General features: G+C 38.7%; 1 protein-coding gene and 1 long non-coding RNA gene across 2 annotated transcripts; both read left to right on the forward strand.

The window, feature by feature from the left end:
• The first annotated feature begins 314 nt into the window (after positions 1 to 314).
• LOC134216115 (uncharacterized) lies at positions 315 to 1,936 on the forward strand. Its single transcript, XR_009980493.1, has 3 exons — positions 315 to 516; positions 1,034 to 1,342; positions 1,466 to 1,936. It is a non-coding gene; the product is annotated as an uncharacterized LOC134216115 (long non-coding RNA).
• Positions 1,937 to 7,313: 5,377 nt separating this feature from the next.
• On the forward strand, positions 7,314 to 23,353 carry LOC134212022 (leucine-rich PPR motif-containing protein, mitochondrial). The gene is made up of 5 exons (XM_062689513.1): positions 7,314 to 7,491; positions 7,625 to 7,806; positions 7,930 to 8,275; positions 8,353 to 10,189; positions 21,595 to 23,353. Exons 1-5 carry the CDS (start codon positions 7,355 to 7,357, stop codon positions 23,224 to 23,226), a joined length of 4,134 nt encoding a protein of 1,377 aa, XP_062545497.1. The 5' UTR covers positions 7,314 to 7,354; the 3' UTR covers positions 23,227 to 23,353.
• Positions 23,354 to 24,647: the final 1,294 nt, after the last annotated feature.

Below are 24,647 nucleotides of genomic sequence, written 5' to 3' on the forward strand. Positions count from 1 at the left end.
CTGATAGGAGCATGAATGTATGTAAATAATAGTGAAGTCATGTAGAGTCTAGCGCATTTGTGCGCTCTCATGCAGCGTGGAAAGAGAAATTCGAAGAGCGGGAAATGTTTGACAGCCAAGTAACTGCAGAATAATTTTGTTTATGGGAGTGATTTCAAAATATCCCTCTGCTCGCTTGAGCGTAGAAAAGCGGCTCTATCCGCAGTACCCAGAATCAAACCAACTTTCATATTTCATATTTCTGGCAACTCTGACAACAGAAAACAATGTAACTGGCAGCCCACGATGAACTGTCAGAAGCGAAATTTAAAAAGAAATATTTACCAGAACCAGAAATCAGCAAAAGTTTTCCGTTTTTCTTTGTGAAAAGAAGGGAGAGGCATATGCCATAAAGACCCATCTCAAGCCCCGATGGGAAAGAATTGTGATCCGCAAAATGCGTAACCACAGGAGCACACGGATTGAGGACATTTCGACCTGGAAAAAACGACTTGCTGAGATCCTTCGCCAATCGCGGTAAGGCGACGACGACCCAATGCCCAAACAACCTGATACAAAACCTCTAAAGGGACACTAAAGGAGTCTTGGTGTTCTTGTTGTGCTAGATAGATAACTTGTTGTGCTTTTTCTGACCCGGTCAACAATAGACAAATCCAAGTAAAAACAAGAAGAAGACAAACGACGGTGTTAACTTTGACAGATCCTACAGCGCAGCATAGGAAGATCATTTTAAAATGCTTATAATAAATTCTAGACAAATTGTAATTAAAATCTGATTGAAGTATGATATGGAAAAAGTTCCGAAGTTTATGATAGATACATTTTTAGAAAATATACAAAAAAAATGAGATAAGCTTCCAAATAAGTACCTGAGAACTTTTTCCGTATCGTACATCAATCAGATTTTAATTACAATTTGTCTAGAATTTATTATAAGCATTTTAAAATGATCTTCCTATGCTGCGCTGTAGGATCTGTCAAAGTTAACACCGTCGTGTGTCTTCTTCTTATTTTTACCTGGATTCGTCTATAGTGAATCGGCCAGTTTCACCACAACTGGCGAGATTGTCTACCGGAAGAAATACATCCTGCTGCGCAATCGGGATTTGAAAATGAAACACCACAAGCACGTACTTTGACAACGATGGAAAATTGATCATCCACACCGTGCCGAAACTATTTATTGATGCACACTCCCTGCGACGATGATGATCCTGAGCGGTGCATTTCCATCGAGAGTTCCAGCATCAACCAACCAAACAAATCAGAATCGCAGAAAGGACAAAAAGGAGACAATAGGAATCCACCAACGGAGGCCATTAATGGAAATGTGTTTTAACCGGTGAGTTCACAATTTTCATACATTTTTCATTCAATCATTATCAATCATTTATAACTGTCGGAATTATTTTGCTTTTTGTTGTCTTGTTGCTTATGTAATATTTATCTTTTTCTTTATTGAAAGGTTACTACACCTTCTGTATCGCAACCAGGGCGACCGGACGACTGGATCAGTAAGTTGAACGCTGAACTTACTGAGCTTTTGCGAAAGTTTTGACCCGCGGCGCGTATCGAGCCCGATCTGATATTCATCGAATGACGGAAGCCGGAAGCTGAGCGCTGAACCTACTGAGCTTTAGCGAAAGTTTTGACCTGCGGCGCGTATCATCGAATGACGGAAGCCGTCACCACTGGAACAACGATGAAAATGGACGTAGGGACATGCATAACAACCTTAACGGAGGCGGACCTACACCACCAGCACAATTATTTTGCTTTTTGGTGGTGATGTCGGCAGCAGCACTACGGTGTTTGCGGCGGCTGTGAGGATGGACGGGGTGATAATGACGGCATATTCATATCAATGGAAGTTGAATTAAATAAACTGATAATAATTAACGAAATGGAAATTTATTAATTAATTTTAAATATATATAGGTACTGGATTCAAATTGAAATGTAGCTCACTGTTGTTTTGAAAGCATCACTAGTTGATTCAAATGTAAAATACACATATAGTTTTGAGAGAAAAATGTGATTCTGAAAAGTCGGCTCTTGTAAAAGTTCTTACCAAAGTGACATTTTTATTTTGGTAGATTTAACAGTCTTATACTTTCTACTGAAAATCACTAACGAATTTTCTTAATTCTACCAACGTTTCTTTTATTTTCACCAACGATTTTTTTTTGTGTGTACCCTCTTGCAGAACCAAGCCGCTGTCGACTGTCGAAAATTACATCAATTTCCATTCAGCTTCCGGCCTCGCTCCTTGTTCCAGCTTTGACGTCTTTTAAAACCATAGAACCTCTCGGGAACTCCGTCACGCTCGAAACCATCATAACCATCACATCAACCAGGATCAAAAGTTGTGTCGAACACGGAACTGTGGGACCCACGAACATTCCAGCCGCTGCGAACGGTTTTGGCTCTGGAACAGTGTCATATTCTTGCCGCAGAATGTGATATACGGTATCTGTATCGTTAGGTTGGCCTGATTTCTTCGGGGATAACGATCGATCACCATGCTCACAAAGCAGTCGGATCTGCGGCCACTTGATCCCAGCAGATCATATATTTCTCGAAATAGCCTTGTCATTGAAGCGGACAATAATTCATAAAATGTTTATGTATTATAACTTACGAATATAAAACATAAAAATACACTACAAAAAAATCAATCATTTTCTATATGTGCAACGACACATAAAACGATCAGAATGTAGCCGCTATATATTTTATGTGGGCTTTATAATTTACAAGCTAATACAGATATCTTATATATGCATTAGTTATCGCGAACAATTGCATCCCTTTTCAAAAGTATATGTGGAGACTAATGGTTAAAAACCATAACATCTCACACATAAATCTGATTATGTTGAAACATGTCATTGATACCGATACGAATCACGCGAGAAACCATGAGAAGTGTCGAAAGCCCGGTCGAAAGGAAAGAAAAAAATGGCGAGTGAACGCATGTAAGAAAAACTGCGCATCGAGAATTTGGGTTTTCTTGCAGGTAGGACATATTGTTCGTTATAATTTTATGTTTAATGCATACTATTTTTGCATTTCTTCATTCCAGATTTTATTCGAGTGGATACAAGTCAATAGGGCACTGATTAAACTCGGAATGAATGCGGTATGCTTGGAGGCGGAATGAAGGCGGAATGTTGGAGCTCGTAACATGAGGATCATGAGACTAGTGCACAGTTCGCACTCCCGGAGGGATGTTTTTACCCTCCCTTAGATAATGCCGGCAGCTGCGGCGGAGACGGTTGTTGATCCGGCAGTATTCATGGATGTTGCAACGACGTAGGATGTTGCTGTAGGTAATGCGGAAGTTCAACTTTGATGGTAATTGACAACGAGAAAGCCGGTGATAAATAAAGGTTGGCATCCTGAGCAGATTATCACATTGACCTCTGCGTGGAGTACGTAGGTATATGCTGCTGGGGCCCAAAAATACGATGACGCGAGAATCGTAGATGATCGCAGAAAATAAGTGGATGCTGAAGCGGAAGTTTTAACATGATAAAGGAATACAATTAATCCAATAGTTCTTTCTGAGTTGCTTAATTATTTTTCCATGCGTTGAATATCAATATGCTCGTATAGACAATTTCAAACGAATCAAGAAATGAATTTTATGTTAAACATCCATTTGATTTTATTAACAAAACACGATAAAGTTAATCGGTGGTAAAAAATAAATTATATGTGTCGTCACTTATACATTTTCTATAAGCCCCACACATAAAGTGCATTAGAATGAAGCTATTGCAAAAATCTATATCGCTCACACATAAACCTGATATGGATTTTTTCCTCAGTGTATGTGTTTTTAAATTTCAGAAAGTTCTTTTTAGATTTAATGTAAACAAGCCGAAAAAAAAAACAAAAAAATAATAACAGAGAAAAGAAAAAGAAGAAGCAATATGGTACCCACATCTAGGAGAAGTCTAGAAGACCCGTGGTATTCGAGTCTAGAAGATATCGAGGTAATATCTAAGAAACCACACCTGTCATATACCTATCGGTTCAAACGGTCTACTCGTCTAAAATTTGAGGTAGACACCGGTTTAAACGGTTGTTGCATTTGAGGCGGATTTGAGGTCTGACAGGTTCTAGAAATCGACCAAAAATATCTAGGAGACTCATTTTTTTTGTCTCAGAGATATCACGGGAGATTTCTAGAAGACTGTTCCAAGCGGGGAGTAGTGGGCCAACGTATACGTTGGCCCACTATATATATATCAATTCAAAAGTTTACACAGGATTTTCAATAAAATTTGTTCTAGCCTAAATATCTGTTATCTGCGCTTACATCGTAATAATGATTCTGACCATATAACATGTTGTTTTTTATTATGCGGGAAGTAATAAATATTGTACAGAAACGATCTGTTGTATAGTAATTACATGTGGAAGCTTAAATATATACAGTATCCCCTCGCTTATCCGGACCTCGCTATTCCGACGACTCGTTAGTCCGGATCTCATTAATTCGGAATTTTCCGGATTAAAAAGTATCAACACCCATTTAAACACATTATGCTGTCAGTTTTCAAATTTGTGCTGTTATTTTGTTTTGGTTCGTTTGTATGGATTTGACAGTCGGATTAACGAGAGAAACCCCGATAGTCCGGCCATACATTTGTCGGATCAGCGGGGGTATACTGTAATTGTTTATAATATAAATTCAATAAAATTATGTAGTCAAATTACGAATTGATGATTACATGGATTGTGACATTACTTCTTAATTCACATGTAACATATCAACCGCACTGTAGCCTGTTAATAATTATGCTGGAGGTTAATAAGGGTTATGTGTGTTTCCACATATATGCTATGCGAATTTACATAGCCGTTATGCGGAAAATGCTATAGTTAAAACGTATGTGGGCCACACATAATGAATATGATTGGATTTTTGTCAGTGTAAGTTTCACCTGTATTTTCAGTATTTTCTGAAGAAGTTGCAACTATACGTGTTCACGTAAAATGTACACTCTGGAATAAATTAATACTACACTCTGGAATAAATTAATACTAAATAGTTTAAAATTCATTCTAAATGGCGATTCGCCTGGTTGACCCCAAACTCGTATTTGATACAGCAATACCAGGATAGTATAAATTTGAGAAAATCGTCCTGTAGTATAAGTTAGATATATGACTCTAGTTTATTCTGGAATTGGCTATGAATTGTAGGTTATGTTCGTTTGTTTTCATAGGTTTACATTCAAAATACAATCATTAAAACAAAAATCACAATCAAAGTGTGTGTGTGTGCGTCATCCTCTATCCCTCACCCAGCTGGGGGTGTTGGTCAAGTAGTAGTACGAATAATTTGATCAGATCTCATGCTCTGTAATGGTGCCCCTTTTGTTATGAAGACTAGTACCACAAAAAGGAATCACTTTTGAAGCAAGAAAGGGTTCTTCAGAAGTGCAGGGAATGGGATGTATTAGTTGTTCATAACAGGTTCAGCAAAACATCACAAGGACGCCCTTATTCGTATTAACTACTCAGGGAGTAGAAGGTCGAGAAGAGCCACCGTAGCTAACTAAAGCTTGAACCGGATACCTGGGACTCCCACAATATCCGCGGCAATAGTAGCAAACGATGCCCTGTGCGTATTTAGTGGTAATGCATTTATATATTGGTGAAACAATGAATGAAAGAAAAGTGAAGAATTAGAACGTTCTCACCAAATTGTCCATGTCATGGCTGCTGAAGTCAAACTGGTTCAGCTCAGCAGAAGTTCCAGTGCGTTCTCAGCAGTCAATATTTTGATTGCCCATAAATTAGGTAGAGTCCAAAAATTGAAAAATAGAATTCTTGATCCTTAATAAATGACACATAAATCACAATCGAAGTATATTTATTATTATCTTTATTAAAATCCATAATTTACGATCGATGAAATTGGAATTTGGAACCACCATCATTCGTGATGGAGGCGTCATATACACGACCAGGGCCTGAGGTACATTTTCAACATTCTCCCTTTCCGGGGTGGTGTTGGTGGTAGATGTTTGTGATGCATTGGGTTGGGACCACTTGTGGATGGGGAGCCGGAACCTCACTAACTCGCTGAACTGTAAATACGTGCGGCTGAATTCAGTGCTTGGTTTTCTCCACCGAGAATGCCTTCCTAGCACCAGATAGAAAAGTGTTTTTTGTAATTCCGCCAAGGCATCCATCGCCGGTTTGTCTTCCGACGGCAAACTGATATTTTGGAAGACTTGTTTCAAACGCTGCGGTCTGGCGCTCATCCAGATCCGATGTTACGGTTTTGGCCGACCGAATTATGAGCGCTCTGATGATCATCATAGTTATGCTGCAAAAAGTAGACATGTTTTAAAACAATTGAAACGGCTTGATTTTCACTCAAGTATATAGTATATAATATAATACTTACGTTTTATCTTCAACATTATGGTTTTGTTACAAACTTGGTTGCAAACTACCCGAATAGAAATGAACCATTCATCAAATCGGTAATATTATTCAGTTTCTATTCATGGAATGATAATTCTTCAAGTAATAGTGCTTTTATGATTCTATGATACAGATGAAAAATGTCAAACTATTCATAATTAAATTTCGATCATACACCAAACGATTATTATTCATAGAATCATTGAATGCATGATAAAGTGATTGTAACCTCAATGATACAGAAAATTTTTTGTTCGCAAAAAAGGTAACTTTTGAATGGTAACGATACTTAACGACCCGTTCAGTGTATCATCCAAATTCCAAAAATTGTAGAGGCTATCGTCAAAATTATTCATGGTACAATTGGTGTATAATTTACTACGATACCATAAATAATCTTATCATAAAATGTATAATCGAAAAATGATTAGTGGAAAAATTGATGTTTGATATTTTTCTATGCGGATATTCTTAACTTGAAATGAAAATTCTTCGCTCTTTAACCGAGTTGGTTATGCGAAAAAACGGTGCCATCTTGATCAACGAAATCAATACATGAAGTTAATAAATTCACGTTATTCTTTCATAGTATACATTTTTATTATTGCTAGTATACTATTTAAACTATAGCATATATGCTTCGTATAACTTTGAAAAATGCCGAAAATGTATAGTTTAAATCTATTTTAAATTTGTTCTATTTCTGAGTGTACCTGGATTTTCAGGTGGAAACAACATGCAGATTTTTTTGCGTGTAGGGAATTAAGTGGCTGCATGCTGCTGCATCACCTGCTTTTTAAAGACCTTGCGCCACGTGTTTTTGCTTGCTCGAAAAGATTTGACAAACGCGAGCTGTCAAACAGCCAAAAATCTTTCTCGCGTTTTCCTCTGCGTAACACAAAACATGGCCTCGATTTTACGATCCAGCAAATTTGTGCGATATTTCGCGGGTTTCGCTCGGAATGTTGTATTTGGCACGGTCCGAGAGACGGAGGGAAGCCTACTGCAGCATTCGCAATGTTTGTGTGGTAATTCAGTAAGGTAAGTGACCATTTATGAGATGAATGAAAAGTGCATCAGCCGGCTGAATCTAGTTACGCAACAAGACCGAAGGATTGCAATGGTCTCCATGCTTGTGGCATCAGAAAATTAACGAGGCTCGTATCTGTTTCAGTGGATTCGCCTCGACTGCGGCTAACTCGAGTCAGGGCCTTGACAAGTCCCTGAAGCGGATCGACGAAGATGTCCGCCGATCGGGCCGAATCTCGAGGCGTGATTTGGAGGATGTGCTGGAGGAGATCCGAATGAATCGTTCGGCAACCAGTGCACAATCTCTGCTGGTCATTCGGTGCTGTGGTAAGTTTGTGGATTATTTGTTTAAAATAATGTGGAGATTAAAAGTATTTGATCGAATGTATATGTACCAATTCCTGATAATTTGATGATTGTTTAATTTACGATAAACGTTTTCCCTCGTAGGTAACCTTGTACCAGAGGAATTGCCAGAGGTAAGAACTGCCCTGGTGCAGGAAATCTGGAAAACGCTCAACAACTTGAACGTGGCAATGGATGTGTCCCATTTCAATGCCCTACTCAGAGTGTATCTGGACAATGAGCATCCGTTTTCTCCGACGGAGTTTCTGGCCGATCTGGCGGCAAAAGGCATTGAACCGAATCGTGTCACCTATCAGCGCTTGATATCGCGTTACTGTCAGGAAGGGGATATTGAAGGAGCCACCAAAATTCTTGAATACATGCGCGAGAAGCAACTGCCGGTCAACGAGTACGTGTTCAATGCACTGATCATGGGTCACTCGCAGGCAGAGTACGTATATTTGGAATTAAAGATTTTTGCTGTTCATGTTATTGTACGTTTTGAAACAATTCATTTCTTCTTTATAGCGATCTTGAATCGGCTACAGGTATTCTTGCTGTAATGGCCCAAGCCGGTTTGCAACCATCGGCAGATAGCTACACGACCTTACTTTGCGGTTACGCTCGAAAGGGTGATGTGGACTACATTATTAAAACTTTGGAGACCTGCGAACAGAAGGAAATCTATTTGCTGGACAAAGACCTACTGGAGATCGTTTATTCGCTTGCCACCAATGGTTATGGGGAAAACGTTGATCCATTGATGGCAAAAATCCGGAAGCAAGCTGGCTTCAATCAAGACGCGGTCAATGTTATTCTGAGATTGATTAACCGGGGCCAGGAAAATACTGCCATGAAAGTTCTTAAGAAAATGCCACGAGCTACCAGAAACGATGGCGAATTGGCTAACACCGGAGGATTTCTTGTCAAGCAGTTGGTCAAAGCGAAAAGACCTGTGGCTAGTATTCTGGCTATTTGTGAGGAACTTCAGAGTTCTGGCTTGAACGTGAATGCTTATTTCATTGCCTTGGAGACTGCGTTGAAAAATGGTATAGTTGATTCTGCGTATGCACTGCTGAAGGCCATAAATGAACAAAACCAACCAATTAGACAGCACTATTTTTGGCCATTGCTGTGTGCAAGCGATCAGCCACGTCCAGAAGGAATTTTGAACATTCTGAAAATGATGATAAACGATTTTCATTTGCAGCCAAGCAGTGAAACAGTTCGTGAATATGCTATTCCGCATATGGGGATGAAGAGCCACGAAGAAGTGATCCAGTTGCTTCGAACTGTAGGCATTTCGCCAGCAGTGGCAAGTTCTGGATGCGTTTATGCTGCATTGGAGAACAACAATATCAAAGACGCTGCTAGCATCGCTTCTCGATACAAGGCTTATTATTCTCCGGGAATTTACCGCAAACCGCTCGTGATGGCATTGCTGCATTCGAAAGATTTCAGCTCATATATTCACTTCTCACGTCACATGTACGATAACCTTCTGAGGACAAATGCAAAGGAAGAAGTTAATGAACAAACGGAAGAAAATGAATCCAACACAACCACTGCCCAGGCAGACGTTTTAGGCTCGATGATTTACGATGTGGCTGTCGCCTTTAAAACTGATCGAGTAGAAGCGTTAAAGAGGGTTCTATCCGGTTTCGTAAACCAAGGTCTTTCCATTAGCAGTTATCAAGCAGAAAAGATCCAGGACAAATTGGGTGCTGAAATGACGACCGAACTTTCAACACTGCTGAGCAAGCTGGCTGCCGGTGATTTGGAACCTATCCAGTTAGAGAACGTGAGGTCGAAAACACCCGTGTCTAGCCTTTCAATCCCACATTTGGAACGCATAATAACTGATCTACAAGCTCGTGGAGAAAACGTCAATTCCTTAAAGAACCAACTTATTCGTAGTGTGATTCGTTCGAATGACGTTGCAAAAACTGAAGAAGTTCTGGCGCGCTTGGAGGAGGAAAACTACGTCATTCCACCTGGTGTGTATGCTCAGGTAATCGAGCTGTATGCCAGTAGCGGTAAGGCGGAAGAAGCCTTTGCTCTCCTGAACAAGGTTAAGACGAAGTTGCCGGACTTTGAGCTGGACGATACGAAAATCATTCGACTCGCTCAGTCGCTGCTCAGCCAGGACCGTTTCGATGATGCGCTGCAATTCATCAGATCCAATAAGGCAACGACCGATCGGTCCGAAAAGGACATTGATTTTACTTACAACAGTGCTTGCTGGCGATTGCTCCACACGTTGGCCGACCAGGGAAAGAGTGAAGAGTTGAATAAGTTGTTCAACCAGCTCATTGACAATGGATACATTACGCCGCAGAACATCTTTTTGGGAGCATTGATCAAGGTGAGCTCGATGATTAAATTTATTTTGCGCACGTGTACCTGCCCGCCGGCCCTTTGCGGCCTTGCGATTCCGTATTTTGCAACTTGGTCTTTTGTAGTAGTTGGCTTGATCAACCATAGTGATTTCGATTGATTGTATCATATGCGGCTTTGAAGTTGATGAATAGATAATGTGTGGGCACGTTGTATTCGCATTTCTGCAATACCTGACGTACGGCGAACACCTGGTCTGTGGTAGAGCGTTCGCCCATGAATCACGCCCCACGACCCCTTTTGCAATTGATTTTAGTCGACGGCATAACATTTGGAAGAATATCTTGTAGGCGGCGTCCAGCAATGTGATTGCACGGTAGTTGCTACAATCCAGCTTATAGCGCTTTTTGTAGGCAACACCTCCTTCTACCAAATCTTGGTAATCACCCAGTGCATCACCACCGTATTTGAATACAGTAATATCCCGATTTTATCACCCCCCTGATGAATTTTGGGGTGATAAAACAGGGTATTAGCATTAGCATTAGCATTAAGCAGTTCGCACAAATTCGTAGGTGGTACAAACCAAGACTATTGTATGAGAGTAGCATTACTTTCATCCGTTACCACAGATATTGATTTGGGACTAACCAGTATCTCTTAGATGGAAGCAATGCACTCTCCAATAGTCGAGATCTGTCCTGGCCACGTCCTTGCGAATGCTATGGAAGGGGAGGGATGGTTAGTTGGACACCTACTTAAGAAAGATGCAGAGAACTCTACGACCTCTCATAGGTGCCACTGGAGGTTTTGGATTTGTTAGTGTGGAAGGTTATAACAGTAGGAGGAATCGTTTTGGCAGAACGTGAAACACAGAAAGAACTAAGATAGAAATACAAAGTAGGAAAGGGACGAGCCTGGAATTGAACCCATGACCTTCTACTTATAAGGCAGAAGCGGTAGCCATTAGACCACCGAGCTCGTCTTCAATTTTGGGGTGATAAAACAGGGTATGTGACAAAATTGGAAAAAAATATTTTCATTTTTTTTTAATTCATTCCACAAATATGAATCCTTTTATGCCTTGGAAAGACCAAATGCGTGAACGGTACCCATTATTTCTTGTCGAAATTGCTTTCAGAATATTTTCCAGGTACTTAGAAGTCATTCGTAATAAACTACAGGTGGTGAAAGTTATTTCATGAAAATTAATGTTGTTTTTGGGGGATTAGTACAAAAAGCCGAATCACAAAAGGCCGAACCACAGAAGGCCGAATCACAAAAGGCCGAAAATGTTCTAGCATACCACAAAAGGCCGAAATCCCAAAAGGCCGAACCACGAAAGGCCGAATTATACAAAAGGTCGAATTTCAAAAGGCCGAATAACACAAAAGGCCGAATCATTACAAAAGTTACAATTCTTCAACCAAGAGAACTTACTCACAAATTTACGTTTACTTTTATTATGGTGCCCCATTAAGAAAAACTTGTCCACGTGTTTTGCAACTACTAGCAGCGATCTAATCAATCTTATTCAGTTAAGGTATTTAACGTCAGTTCATCGTCGAAGCTCAATCTTTCAATTGAAAGAAGTTATATGACGGTGTTTACAGAGTCAATTTGAATCCCTTTTATATTCCATAATAGATCAATCTTCATAGCAGTAATGAAAGGATGAAAATAACTGAACACTGTATACATATAAATATTAGCACTTTAAAGTAACGGTGTAATCCAAGAGCTCCAAGTAGTATTGGGAAAAGTTAAATTCCTAAATCTAATGCAAGAGCCCAAGTTGAATTCCACCGGATTCATGGCTCACAGAATCGAATTGCCGATTTGCATTAATGTAGGAGTTGTGCGCTTCATGACGCATGGTTGTGCTAATGATGCGCACTACTCATGATCTAATTGCGACATCAGAAGCTAAACAAAATCAAAATTTCAAATTATTATGCTTTACACTAAAAGCTGTATAACTTACGGTAACGCGGTGTTATTAAATGTATTTGAGAAACTGACTTCACAAGACTTTAGTGAGAAATCACAAAATAATCCGAATATTCTAAATTATATTAAGTATTTAAATAAAAAAAAAAGTTTGAATTAAATCTGCAGACCAACAAAGTGGACCGGAGCGAGCGCGCGATTTCATTCGGCCTTTTGTGATTCGGCCTTTCGTGGTTTCGGCCTTTTGTGATTCGGCCTTATGTGATTTCGGTATTATTTACGAAAATAAAAAAAAGGACAATTTTTTTGGGGTGACAAAATCGGGTCGAAAACGTGACAAAATCGGGACGTGATAAAATCGGGTCGAAAACCTGATAAAATCGGGGAGTGACAAAATCGGGTCAACACTGTATCTCTCCTGGTAGTTGGTCAACCCCAGGGGCTTTGTTGTTTTTCAGCCAGCTAATCTGCTTCTGGATTTCCTAGAGATCCGGAGCTGGAAAACGTATGCCTTGCATGCGTGCTCCCAGGGTCGTCACCATACCGCCCTCGTTTACTGCCACATCGGTTCAGGTGCTTTTGGTATTGCTGCCGCCTACTTTGAATCACCTCACGCTCGTCCGTAAGAAGATTTCCGTTTATGTCCATACACATGTCAGGCTGCGGTACGTGGCCCTTACGTGAACGGTTCAACTTCTAATAGAACTTCCGTGTGTCGATATTGGTGCTGGAGCCTTTTACTTCGTAAAATCGAGTTTTGTCTGTTCCGCGTCGGTTTGTATTGTACCTCGTTCGTTCTCGTGCGGTGTTGCAGCAATCTCGTCCATGCAATTTCTTCCACTAACTGCTCACATTCGCCGTCATACCAGAGCAAGTACAGCGGCTACCAACGGCGGATCGAATATCTCTCCAAACATCTTCAAAACAAAAACTACGCCTAGCTGCTCTTGCGTCGGGAGTGCCACTTCCAGCTACTGCGCGTAGTTTTGGGTTAGTCTATCGTCTTGTAGCCGCCCAATGTTCAGCAGCTGCGTTCGACTTCGACGCAACGAAGTAGTTGTAGTAGGATTCAATATTCTTCGCACTGCGGCAGGAATGCGGTCGTTCGTGATGTCGGAGAAGAATTCACCGTCCATTAGAGCGTGCAGTCAACTGCACAACTTTAATCACGGCGTGCTCAGTAGAACAATATTATCACAAAAAAATGAGCATGGCTAAAATTTCAACTACGTGAAAATATAGCTTCTTATCTTTCATTTCCTGGGTATTTTAAAAAAATCTACCGGGGGGGTCCCGAACAACTTTTTTTTCCTTTCCAAATGAAACCTGCATTCTAATCTAATGCCAGCTGCCAGTAACGAGTCCCTCACGAGTTGACTCGTCATTTATTTTTTTAAACAATTTTTCATGAATTAAATGCAAGGAATGAATATTCTTCATGTTCTTTTATTTTGAACCTAATTTAAAAGGCTCAAATATGGAAAAGCATGACGGAGCCAAAATTATTAAGTTCAACATTTGGCTAGCAAACATACTGCTTCGCAAGGGTTGAACCCACTAATATTTTTAACAGTGTTTGTTTTGTTTCAATTTTATACTTTTTGGATTTAAATGAAAATTAGCGAAATTCGTAGAGATTATTCCAGATAATTGAGAAATTTCAAATTGATTGTTTGAGCTCAAAAAACGACAGGATTCCGACATTCAAGACATAACGATTTCTGAAAACCTAATGATTTTTTATAACATTTCCAAGATAATTTAAAACTATTTTAACCTACCGAGATAAGCATGCCAAGACCATGCTGCAGGTGGCTGAGTTGTATTCCCGGTTCGGTCTAGGAAATGTTTAGGTTGGACATTTCCTCGGCATTTCTATGTGGGATGGTTTTATAAAGATATTTTTGGGTTTGAAAGTAAGGAATACATTTTATTCTATGGAGTTTTTATAAATATTAACGGGGCTTAATAATTAGTAAAGCTTTTCTAAATTACGCTTCTGATCATTGTTGAGCTAGATTTTTTCCACTAGATAGATGAATAAAAGTAAAGCTCATCGATTACTTCAAAGTCTGGTGGTTGTACCAAGAGTCATGAAAATAAGTGTCTTTTTAGAAGAAGATGCATTTGATGCATAGGGCAGGAGATTGATTTTCGTTTATTGGTTAACTTTTCTGAACTCTTAGGCAATTTAGATTTTATTAGAGTCATCTCTTCAGCACGATTTTTGTGTCTAAAAATTCAAACTCTTCTCCAAAAACTTCTAAAACTACTCTGGTTCTGATCGTCCAGGTTTTGTGTTCGCGTTTTATGTTGGTGGTATTCGGCTTGACCAAATAATTGAACGTTATTGACAAAGCAAAATAGCAATAATGCGACAACACAATGAAAAGTGGACTAATTTTTAAATTGGTAATGAATTTCGAGTGAAAATAATCGTTTCCAATGAGTATTTCTCCAAGCTCACGCAGTGCAATATCATAGAAAGTTGCATGTTTGCCACAACATTTGTAGTAAAATGAATTTGCTTGTCTGGATGAATCACTCGTTCTCATCAACTATGCATCGCAGCGATATGATCTCTAGGACAAAATACAGTACATATTTTTAAGTTTTTTTTATACCCATGTCACTTTTTGTTAAAATCAGAAGAGATTTTATTTTAAACTAAAAGCTAGATATTTACTTCCATTTTTGCCTTTATTGTGCACTTAGCATGACTCATTTTTGTGCTCATCTGTTTACCGTATATCAATTGAAATCTGATTTCTATTTGAATGAGGTATTAAGGATTTCTATGAGCATATTGGATAGTTTTTAGTGATAAATTGAAGTTACAGAATCAAAAATACGACAGAAAAAAAAGTGTAAAAAGTGAATTATGTGTATCTACATTAGACCTCTTCATGTTTTCAAAAAGTATCAAAAATTCAACCGGTCAGCCCAGAATCACAATTCACATGCTAAAATAAGTCTCCTGTCAAATTTTCAGCTAATTCCGATAAAATTTCGAGGTGGCTCAGGTCAATTTAGTGTTTTTGGGCTATTTTCAATTTTGAAAAAAATCTAACAAGAGATATAAACGTCGAAAACTATCGCAACAACCTCTATATGGAAGCTTTGGGTGTGCTCTACAAGTATTGTGAACATTGCGATTCGTTCCGTTCACGTTTTGTCCATGTTAAAGTGATTTCCAAGCTTTTAAGTGCATAAAAAAAACTGTTTCCCCCAAAAGTCGATGTTCTACAAAATTCTTGAGTTTATGACATATGATTGCTAATTTATTATATTATTATTCCTCTTTTTTCCCTGAAAATTTGAGTAATATAATTGTCACTGTGCGATTTATCGTTAAACTCTTAAAAATCAGAAGCTGAACATTTGTCATAAATTTGCACGTTAGGATTTCTTCAAACAAGTTGTTCGAACAAAACATAAATCAAATCATATGATATTTGATGCTTACAACAAACAATTTCCAAATTTTGTTAATTTCACCATATGTCTGCATGCTTTTAACATTGAGTGCATCATAGTAACAAGTAAAATCGAAGCTTCTTTGTTTGAACAACTTGTTTAAAGAAATCTCAGCGTGCAAATTTATTACAAATGTTCAGCTTCTGATTTTTAAGAATTTAACGATAAATCGCACATGGACAATTATATTACTGAAATTTCCAGGGAAAAAAGAGGAATAATAATAAAATAAATTAGCAATCATTTGTCATAAACTCAAGAATTTTTTAGAACAACGACTTTTGGGGGAAACAGTATTTTTATGCACTTAAAAGCTTAAAAATCACTTTAACATGGACAAAACGTGAACGGAACGAATCGCAATGTTCACAAGGCTTGTAGAGCACACCCAAAGCTTCCGTATAGAGGTTGTTGTAATAGTTTTCGATTTTTATATCTCTTGTAAGATTTTTTCCAAAATGAAAATAGCCCAAAAACACTAAATTGACCTGAGCCACCTCGAAATTTTATCGGAATTAGCTGAAAATTTGACAGGAGACTTATTTTAGCATAAGAATTGTGATTCTAGGCTGACCGGTTGAATTTTTGATACTTTTTGAAAACATGAAGAGGTCTAATCTACATTACTTCTCCTTCTTCGTTTTGGCATTACATTCCCCACTAAGACATTGCCGCCTCACAGTTGAGTGTTCAATCAGCACTTCCACAGTTATTAACTGCGAGGTTTCTAAGCCAAGTTACCATTTTTTTACCATCAAATTTACCACCAAAGTTTCAATTTTGGTATATATTTGGGAAAGAATTGGGTGTATATGTGCATAAGATGACGATGCAGAGCATAATCTCCATCCAAGCCTTTCTTGGTGATGATGATGATGATGATGGTCCCGCCACATACCCCTACAAAGGTTTGAGCTAGACGATTTATCTTTAAGATAATTAATTGAAGTTGATATAGTAACAATTTAATCAGATTTGCAAAAAAAAAAAACAAAAACGATCTGATTACCATCACAGATATGAATACATAACTTTCCATTACTATCCAGCAAAAAGGTAAATTAAAAAAAACTGTCGTTTTCATCTACAGATTCTCATAAGCATCGGTAGTGATACTTCGAGTTTATACTAAAATGCAAAACTTGTGATACCTCTCGCACAGATTTCAAAAGTTCCACCAAGTATCGCGTTTCATGTTTTTATGTTTTTACAAGACCATTTAACGTTTATCACTCGTAAGCATCAATAAAATTAATATTCTAAGTCGTCAACAAAACTAAAACTTGTGTTACCGCTCCGTCGATATCAAAAGTTTCGGTATCAACCGCGGGAACAAAACTCTACCAGATAGCCAATTACTAATCCTAAGAATCATTCGAACAGTCGGAAATGCGCAAGTCTATACATAATTTAAAAATATCATTCATATCTGCTTTACGCGCGCGAGACTCAAACTTTTGTAGACTACACAAAAAAAGGTCAAATTACAATTACGTCAATATATATAAAATCCATCATCATCATCGAGGCGAACAAAATAGTTTATCAGTGCCTCAATAAATAAAAAATACAATTGTCCAAACAAAAAATCCGTAGGTCAAACTTCGTCAAGATACAAAATTAATGAATTATAAAAAGTCAACTAAGTAGCTGCTTAAAAGGCAGCTTTTACGTGTGAAACACAAAGTCTCTTGAACTGTGATAGTGTAGTTGCACGTTTGATATGGGGGTAACGGCTCAAACCTTGGCCCATTATGCTACAGTTGAGCACATTTATCGTTATAAATCTTTATATATTGCATTTCCAACCAGAATTATTCCACCAGCCGGCTTGCTTACATTTGGTTTTGACGCCAAATAGCAAAAAACGACGATGAATGTCCGCAATATCTCATTAAAACCAGCGAAAGTCTCGAGAGAAATGGACAAAATGTCGGCATCCTTGTCCCTATCAGGTGGATAATTTTTCAGCCCACTTGGGACGAGTGATTGTTGATTTCGAACATAGGAGAGATAAAGATGGGTTGCTGTTTATAGTACCAGTCATTTTGCTTGCGTTGAATAAAGGCAGCATGAAAACAAATAGAGAAAATCAAATCATCTTATTGAGCGTGAATTCTAATTGGTTGCATGTAAAATACTACCACACTGATTGCGAGAGTGTGTTTCAGATTCCCCCAATAGCACACTTACCAAGGACATGCTAACGAAAATACTATTATATGAATCATTTATTTCCCAAATTTTTACCATATTTGCAAGTGAAGAAGTTTAGAAAAATGAAAACTATATTAAAAACTGCAATTGCAAAAAGGGTACATATTCTAGCCCTCATTTTGTGAGTTCAAGCAAATTGCATACGTTAATTATTGGCTGCCGCATAATTTTGAGATTTACTGCTAGTTGAAATCATGGCAGTTGTGTTGCTCTCGCTCTCGCGATACTCTCAAAGAAACTTTTTTTCAAAACGTAAACAATGCTTTAGGTGGGGATGGTGCATAACGCACTATTGAAGAAAGCCAATTGTAAAACTTATTCTAGGCAATTCCTTGCTTTGCACTGTGCATAAACAGTTATAACTGTGCCAACTACCTGATATTATTACACAATTATTCATAAATACAATTATTGGATGCTTGTTTTCAACTCTGCCTGCATTGAAATTTCATGATTGGTACGTGCGTTTGATTCCACCTCTCTATATCGATCAGCTGTTGTGAATCCTCTCAAAACTTTCACGTGTTTCAACTTCCCGAGTTGAGAGAATACTTTTTCGGTATCATTTTACAGATCAAAATACTTTTTGCAAGCAATCATAAATCTAAATTATGATGAAGGTATTTGTCAAGTAATTTGACTTGAAATTATTCCCATGAAATGACGTTGAAAGTTTATCTAATGAAACATACAATCCATTGTATCTTACCATTATTAAATGAGAAAATGTTTGTAGGATTCGTGCGAAAGATGATAAAACTAAATATTCTTACCCTAATTGAATCATTTATTTGCGAAATTATGAAGAAAATGGTGTATCGAACCACGAAAGGTTGACGCTTGAATCGCTTTTGCTTGAATGGAAGCCGTAAGGTAGGCAATTATTTTTGGTATGTTCTGCGAATGAAAGCGATTATATCGTGATTCGAGAAAAGCATCATGAGGGCCCATTTACTACATGACGTTTTAGGTTGTGGGAAGGTTCTTGTCTGAGCGTTAAGGACTTAATAAATTTTAGGACCCTGCCATACATGAAGCATTACTAGAGGCTTGGTGTGGGTTGAGTTTAGCGTTATGTAATTATGTAATTAACGAATGAAACATAACCTGTTTTTACAAAAAATCTTGGCAACCTAATCGCAAGCATCGGATATTCTATCTGCAGCATTCGGTTATTTTCTCCAGTACGGGTTATTGGTGAGAATGTTTGATTTCAGAGTTTTACCTATACTAACGTAGTGCTACAAATCGAAAGCACATGCCACCATTTGGCTACGGGTGTCCCCAGTATTGTCCAAAAAAGTTTTGGTTAATTATGTCGCTATACTAATGGAAATTGTGAAATAAAAATGATAGCTGACATAGTGTGGTTGTTATCCATTCATCTGATGTGCGAAAGCAGGTATGTTCATCCAGAAAACTCTTTTATGGGGCAAAAGAAAAACTCTAACACAGCCAGCCTGCATAAGTCAACGAAACATGGCTGCTAAAAAACCGAGTCAAAGTGATTTTTCACGCAAGATAATTGCTTTTAATAGTTTAAGAAGTGTATAAACCTAGAGTTATGAAGCAGATATATGTTTGATACACTTTTCTCAAGAAGCAGTGGGTAATATATCCCTACAAATCGAAGTATTATCGCTGAAATATTGATTAATTTGCGTGATGAGCCAATGTTACATCCAGGGCCAACATTACCGCCGGTTACCCTGTGTAGGCATCGAATTGAAATAATTGATACCTTTAAAAAACAAAGAATTTTGTGAAGCTCCATGCAAAAAGTATGGTGTTCTTATATCTTCCGCGTTTCTAGTGTTATATCTATGAATGTCACTTCCTCTTTCAATTTGATCACACAAGAATCGAGGCAGCAATCCGTTAATTACTTTAAAAATGAACACCATTGTCAAATACACAATTCTTTGCTTCACCGAGAGCCACTGCAAAGCATCCAACAAAAAAGTTGAAGAAGTGAATCTGCTACATCTCAAAATCAAACGCATAATCTTATTCTGCAAACGCTGCAATCTCGATATTTGTGTCTGATTTGCTAAAAACAAAATAGAAGGACAAAAGTCCATGTGAGGAGAGATGATTGATTTGTACAACTGTATTTTGCTAGCAATATTTAATTCGTTTTTCAGTCGACAGAGGATTCCATACTTCTTGGCTATTTTCTTGATGACATTGTCAATATGTTGGTCAAATTTCAATTTATCATCAATAATCACGCCAAGATATTTAATTTCCCGTACGCGATCAAGTGTCTCGTCATCAATTTTCACAGAGACATTATCTATTGAACGATTTCGCGAAATAATCATATACTTTGTTTTACTAATATTCAATTTCAACTGTTTGTACTTCAACCATCTACTTAAAGAATGCAAGTCTTCATTCAAGCGTTCAATCGCATCTTCTAAGTCTCTAGCTGCAATGAATAACACAGTATCGTCTGCGAATAAGTTTATATCACAAAAACGTAAAACCCGTCGCATGTCATTTATATACATAATAAACAGAAGGGGCCCCAATACACTTCCCTGTGGCACTCCGAGGGTGTTCTCCACGGGATTAGATACAGAATCATTAAAAGCAGTCCGTTGAGTTCTGTCAGACAAATAGCTTTTGAACCAATTGTATGCAGAACCCGAAATTCCAAAGCGCTCTATAGTTCTCAATAGAGGCCTGAATAAGAGAAACGCGGATAGGTATGTGCCGCCAATCGAACCGTCAAAAAACAGCAGCCAATCGAGCAGGAGACCTGTCAAGCAGCCAAAATGTTGGCTCAAATACTGAAAACGGCCAAATTCGATTTTATGCCATTTTGCAATAAACTAAATTGAATGTATTTTACATTAGTTTGGCATAATATATGCAAGTCAAATGAAATTCCATAGTTTATTGGATTCTATTGTTATGTGATGTGGACACATAAAATAGCGGATTGTGAGATTTTATCTACATAAACCATTTCTTCCTTTTCATGTGTTGTTCTTTGATGAAGAAGATTGAATGCAGTGTTGGCAGTATCATATTTTCTATCCGCGTTTCTCTTATTCAGGCCTCTAGTTCTCAACAATAAGGGCCTAGAAATTGTCTCAAAAGCGCGTTTTAGATCCAAAAACACAGCAACAATCGTATCTTTACGCTCTATACTTTCTTTCCATTTAGCTAATACCAAGTTCAAAGCGGTTTCGCAGGAGTGACCCTCCCGGTATCCCGATTGTTCCGGTATTAACAAGCTATTACTATTTAAATACTTCTTAGCTGTTTGCAGGGAATAACATAAATATATCGAGTTCGGCTTCGTCATGCACTTTGACGCTTGAGCTCCAACAAACTATTAATTTAGACTATAACTTGGTAATTTTGGTACTCCTGAGTTTATATACGATTATTGGAATAAAAAAATCCAGGAATCTCATTTTAAATGGGACGCGATAAATAATAATCGTTGGTCTACAAAGATCCGTTTCAGGGAGAAAAAAAGATTTTTTTCAAATAGTCACGAAATGAAAGCTTAAGAGCTATATTTTCACGTAGTGAAAGTTTTGGCGATGCTCATTTTTTTTGTCATAAAGGTCCCCCATACACACGCCGTGTAATAAATTTTAACATTTTTACTTGTTACTGCTCTCGCTGCTCATATTATCAAATGGCATAATACCATTTGGCATAAATCCGTTTGGCCTAATGCAATTTGGCATAACGAGTTGAATAGCTGCTCGTAAGACAAATCGTCATGCAATTTAATACTGCTACAAACTTTCTCTTGTTGTCTTCCAGGTTCACATCGTGAAAGGTGATCTGAGCACGGCCATTGCGGTCTTTGAAGAAATTTGCCAAAAGTATCGCACAACCCCATGGAAAACAGAACTGACCTGTCGGCTGATCCAAGCGGAGGATGCTACCAATTTGCAGCGCGTGACCGATCTCAGCACCGACGTCCACGGAGAAGTAAACAGCTTGTACGATTTGGTGTTTGCCTTCGTTGATTGCGGAAGAATTCGCCAAGCTCGGAAAATTCTCGAAACTCCCGGGCTGCGCACTCGCGGCCAGCGCATTGAGAGTGCATGCGAACGGTACCACGTTGAAGGTAAGACTCACAGCTTGGAAGGCTTGATGGAGGCTACCAAGGATCTGAACCATATCGACCGGTCTACCATTTATCAGAAGTTGTTGAAAAGCTACATCACCGAAAAGCAACCGGAGAAGGCACTTGGTTTGTGGACAAAAATGCAAGAAGAAGATCAAACACCGAGCGATGAATTTTTGATTGAACTTTCCGACTTTCTCAAAGCTAATGGGTATGAAATTCCGTTTGTGACGCCAACAGTTGCGCCGCCACCCAAAGTTTTGGAAAAGACCAGACAGGCAACTAGAAAAACGGATGATGCAAACAAGCTCTCATCAACTCTGAAACCATTCAAAGCAGCAGTCAAAGGCGGTGATGCGGATCGGATACTGGCAACCTGGGACACTCTGGCTGTAAATGACAAACTTAATATTACTGAACAGTCCATAGTTATCGAAGCACTGATTAATCGGGCCCGATTGAACGAAGCTTCTAAGTGTGTGATTGCTATGCTTGAACAAAATGTTCATCCAATTCCAAGAATTTTCAAATACTTCCTCAATAAGCTGGCCATATCTGGTGATTTGGACACCTTCGAACGCATTGGCGGTATGATCTCAGACAATGTGAAACGACTGATCTCTTTTGACAATCGCTATTGCCACGCCCAAATTGCTAGCGGCAACATTGAGCAATACATGAAGAAGTTAGAAGCTACAGCAGAAGCACTAAAGACCAAGGAGGAAGCTGAAGTCGCAGTTAAAAGCTTCCCAATCGGTGGAGCTTCAGGAATTCTGACGGAACATCCGGAGTTGCTAGACCGCTACAAGTCTGTTGCTGAAAAGTACAACCAATTCGGTCTTATTGCTCCAATGAACGCACTTTGGTCGTACCACTTCATGATGAATAATCAAACAGAAGCCCAGCAGATCTGGGATCAGTACTTAGTCAACACCCCACGAGTCATGTTCCAGAAAATCATCCAACAGGCCAGAGATACGAATGACGATGTTTTGGTTTGCCGGCTGATTGAGCAGCTAAAGAATTCGAAAATTTCCGAAAACGGCTTAGGGATTCTCTACAGTTGTTTGATCGATGCACATGTTAACAAGGGCCAATTCGCCCAGGGTTTGGATGCAGTCAAAGAGGGTCTTAAAGTTATCTGCTTAGAGCACTTCAATCGATCCGCTTTGAGAAGACTTAAGGATGGTCTACTGGCAGCTGGACAAGATTTCCCCTACAAAATTCCGGACCGAAATGTCAATAAGGCACACGACACATCAAGCAGCAGCAGCGGTAGCAGTAGCAGCAGTGATGACGAAGTTGTCCGAAAAAAGAATTAAAACCAAGTGAGTAAGCATTTCTGTTGTCAGAAGAATCTGCTGCACCAAATAACTGTTGTATTGAAATAGTTTACTATGAATTACCACCCAAGTTAGTTATAAATAGATGTAATATCCCGTAACATAATTTATTCCCCTATTGTAGAAATCTACTCAAACAATCCGAAATCTTCCATTAGGTATGTGTCAACAACAAAGTTGTATCGACTGGAATGTACACTTGTCATACGATGAGTTGCTACTATAAAACAATAAACTAAATTACGCCCGATTGATTTTAAACGCTTTCTGAATTGAATTGATAGAACGTATAAAAGTTTCTATTTCAATAGTTTGTATGGTATACACCCAGGTTTTTTTTACACGGTTTAGTTTAGTCGTTTAAGACCTTCAGGTGCCTGAAGTACACTCAACGAGATCAACGACAACCAAAACCACCATCAAAATACTTAACCAATTTTCGAGCCATGAATTTCAAGCATTCTGTACAAATCAAGGCATTCGTCATATCCGCAACGCACCGTACCACCCACAATCGAACGGGTTAGCCGAAAAATTCGTGGATACCCTGAAGAGAAGTCTTGGCAAAATTCGGTCGGGAGGAGAAGCATTGGAAGAAGCACTCAGCATCAGGGCTGACAATAGTCATTTTCGTCGTATGAAGGAAGCGAAAAAAAATTAGTCTTCGTCATAACATTGCACGATGCAACACCTTTTCGTTTTCTTCGCGCCGCATGCGTGTTATGACGATAGTCGCGCAGCCAAAAGGTATGACGATTTTCATCGTCACTTCTTCACACAATTGATTGCACGTCGTTATAGACGGACTGGTTAAAAACATAATAGCGTCTCAAATAAACAAATAGTAGGAAATTAGGAAACATAAATGTATCGATAACATTCATAACGCTTTCATACGTTGCTTCTAATTCATTATTACAAAGAATTAGTAAAAATCTTCGCATGGCAGCTGCCGCTTGAAGAATAACGGTATGAAGTCTTCGTTCTTCGATTTCGTCAGGACGATTTGGTTACACGACGAAAGCTAACGTCGTGCGCGTAATTGACGATGTTAAGAGTAGTAATGAAGACAATGCAACTCGTCGCTACTGTGGCATTTCGTGCTATGACGATGACGATTGTCAGCCCTGCTCAGCATCAGCACCTTTTTGCACGTATACCGTTCGACTCCATCCAGCGACTTGAATGGCTAAAATCCCGCTGAACTGATGTTTGGGAAATTGCTTCGTGCCGTATCGTCATTGCTCAAACCTACCTAACGGAATGTGACCAGACGTCTCGCGTTTCGTGGGACACTGCATTTTTCAACTTCGTTTTACAAATTTATTACAATTCATACAGCCTTGCAAATATTTTTACAATTTTTGCGAAAATGCACTTTTGGAGGATCAATTTTCAAG

This window comes from Armigeres subalbatus, chromosome 2 (assembly GCF_024139115.2).
Source record: "Armigeres subalbatus isolate Guangzhou_Male chromosome 2, GZ_Asu_2, whole genome shotgun sequence".
In the NCBI taxonomy this organism is placed as follows: domain Eukaryota; kingdom Metazoa; phylum Arthropoda; class Insecta; order Diptera; family Culicidae; genus Armigeres; species Armigeres subalbatus.

Coding starts and splice junctions, on each gene's coding strand:
- LOC134212022 (XM_062689513.1), top strand. CDS start 7,355: ATGGCCTCGATTTTACGATCCAGCAAATTTGTGCGATATTTCGCGGGT. Junction 7,807..7,929: donor GCTGGTCATTCGGTGCTGTG/GTAAGTTTGTGG, acceptor TTTCCCTCGTAG/GTAACCTTGTACCAGAGGAA. Junction 10,190..21,594: donor TTTTGGGAGCATTGATCAAG/GTGAGCTCGATG, acceptor GTTGTCTTCCAG/GTTCACATCGTGAAAGGTGA.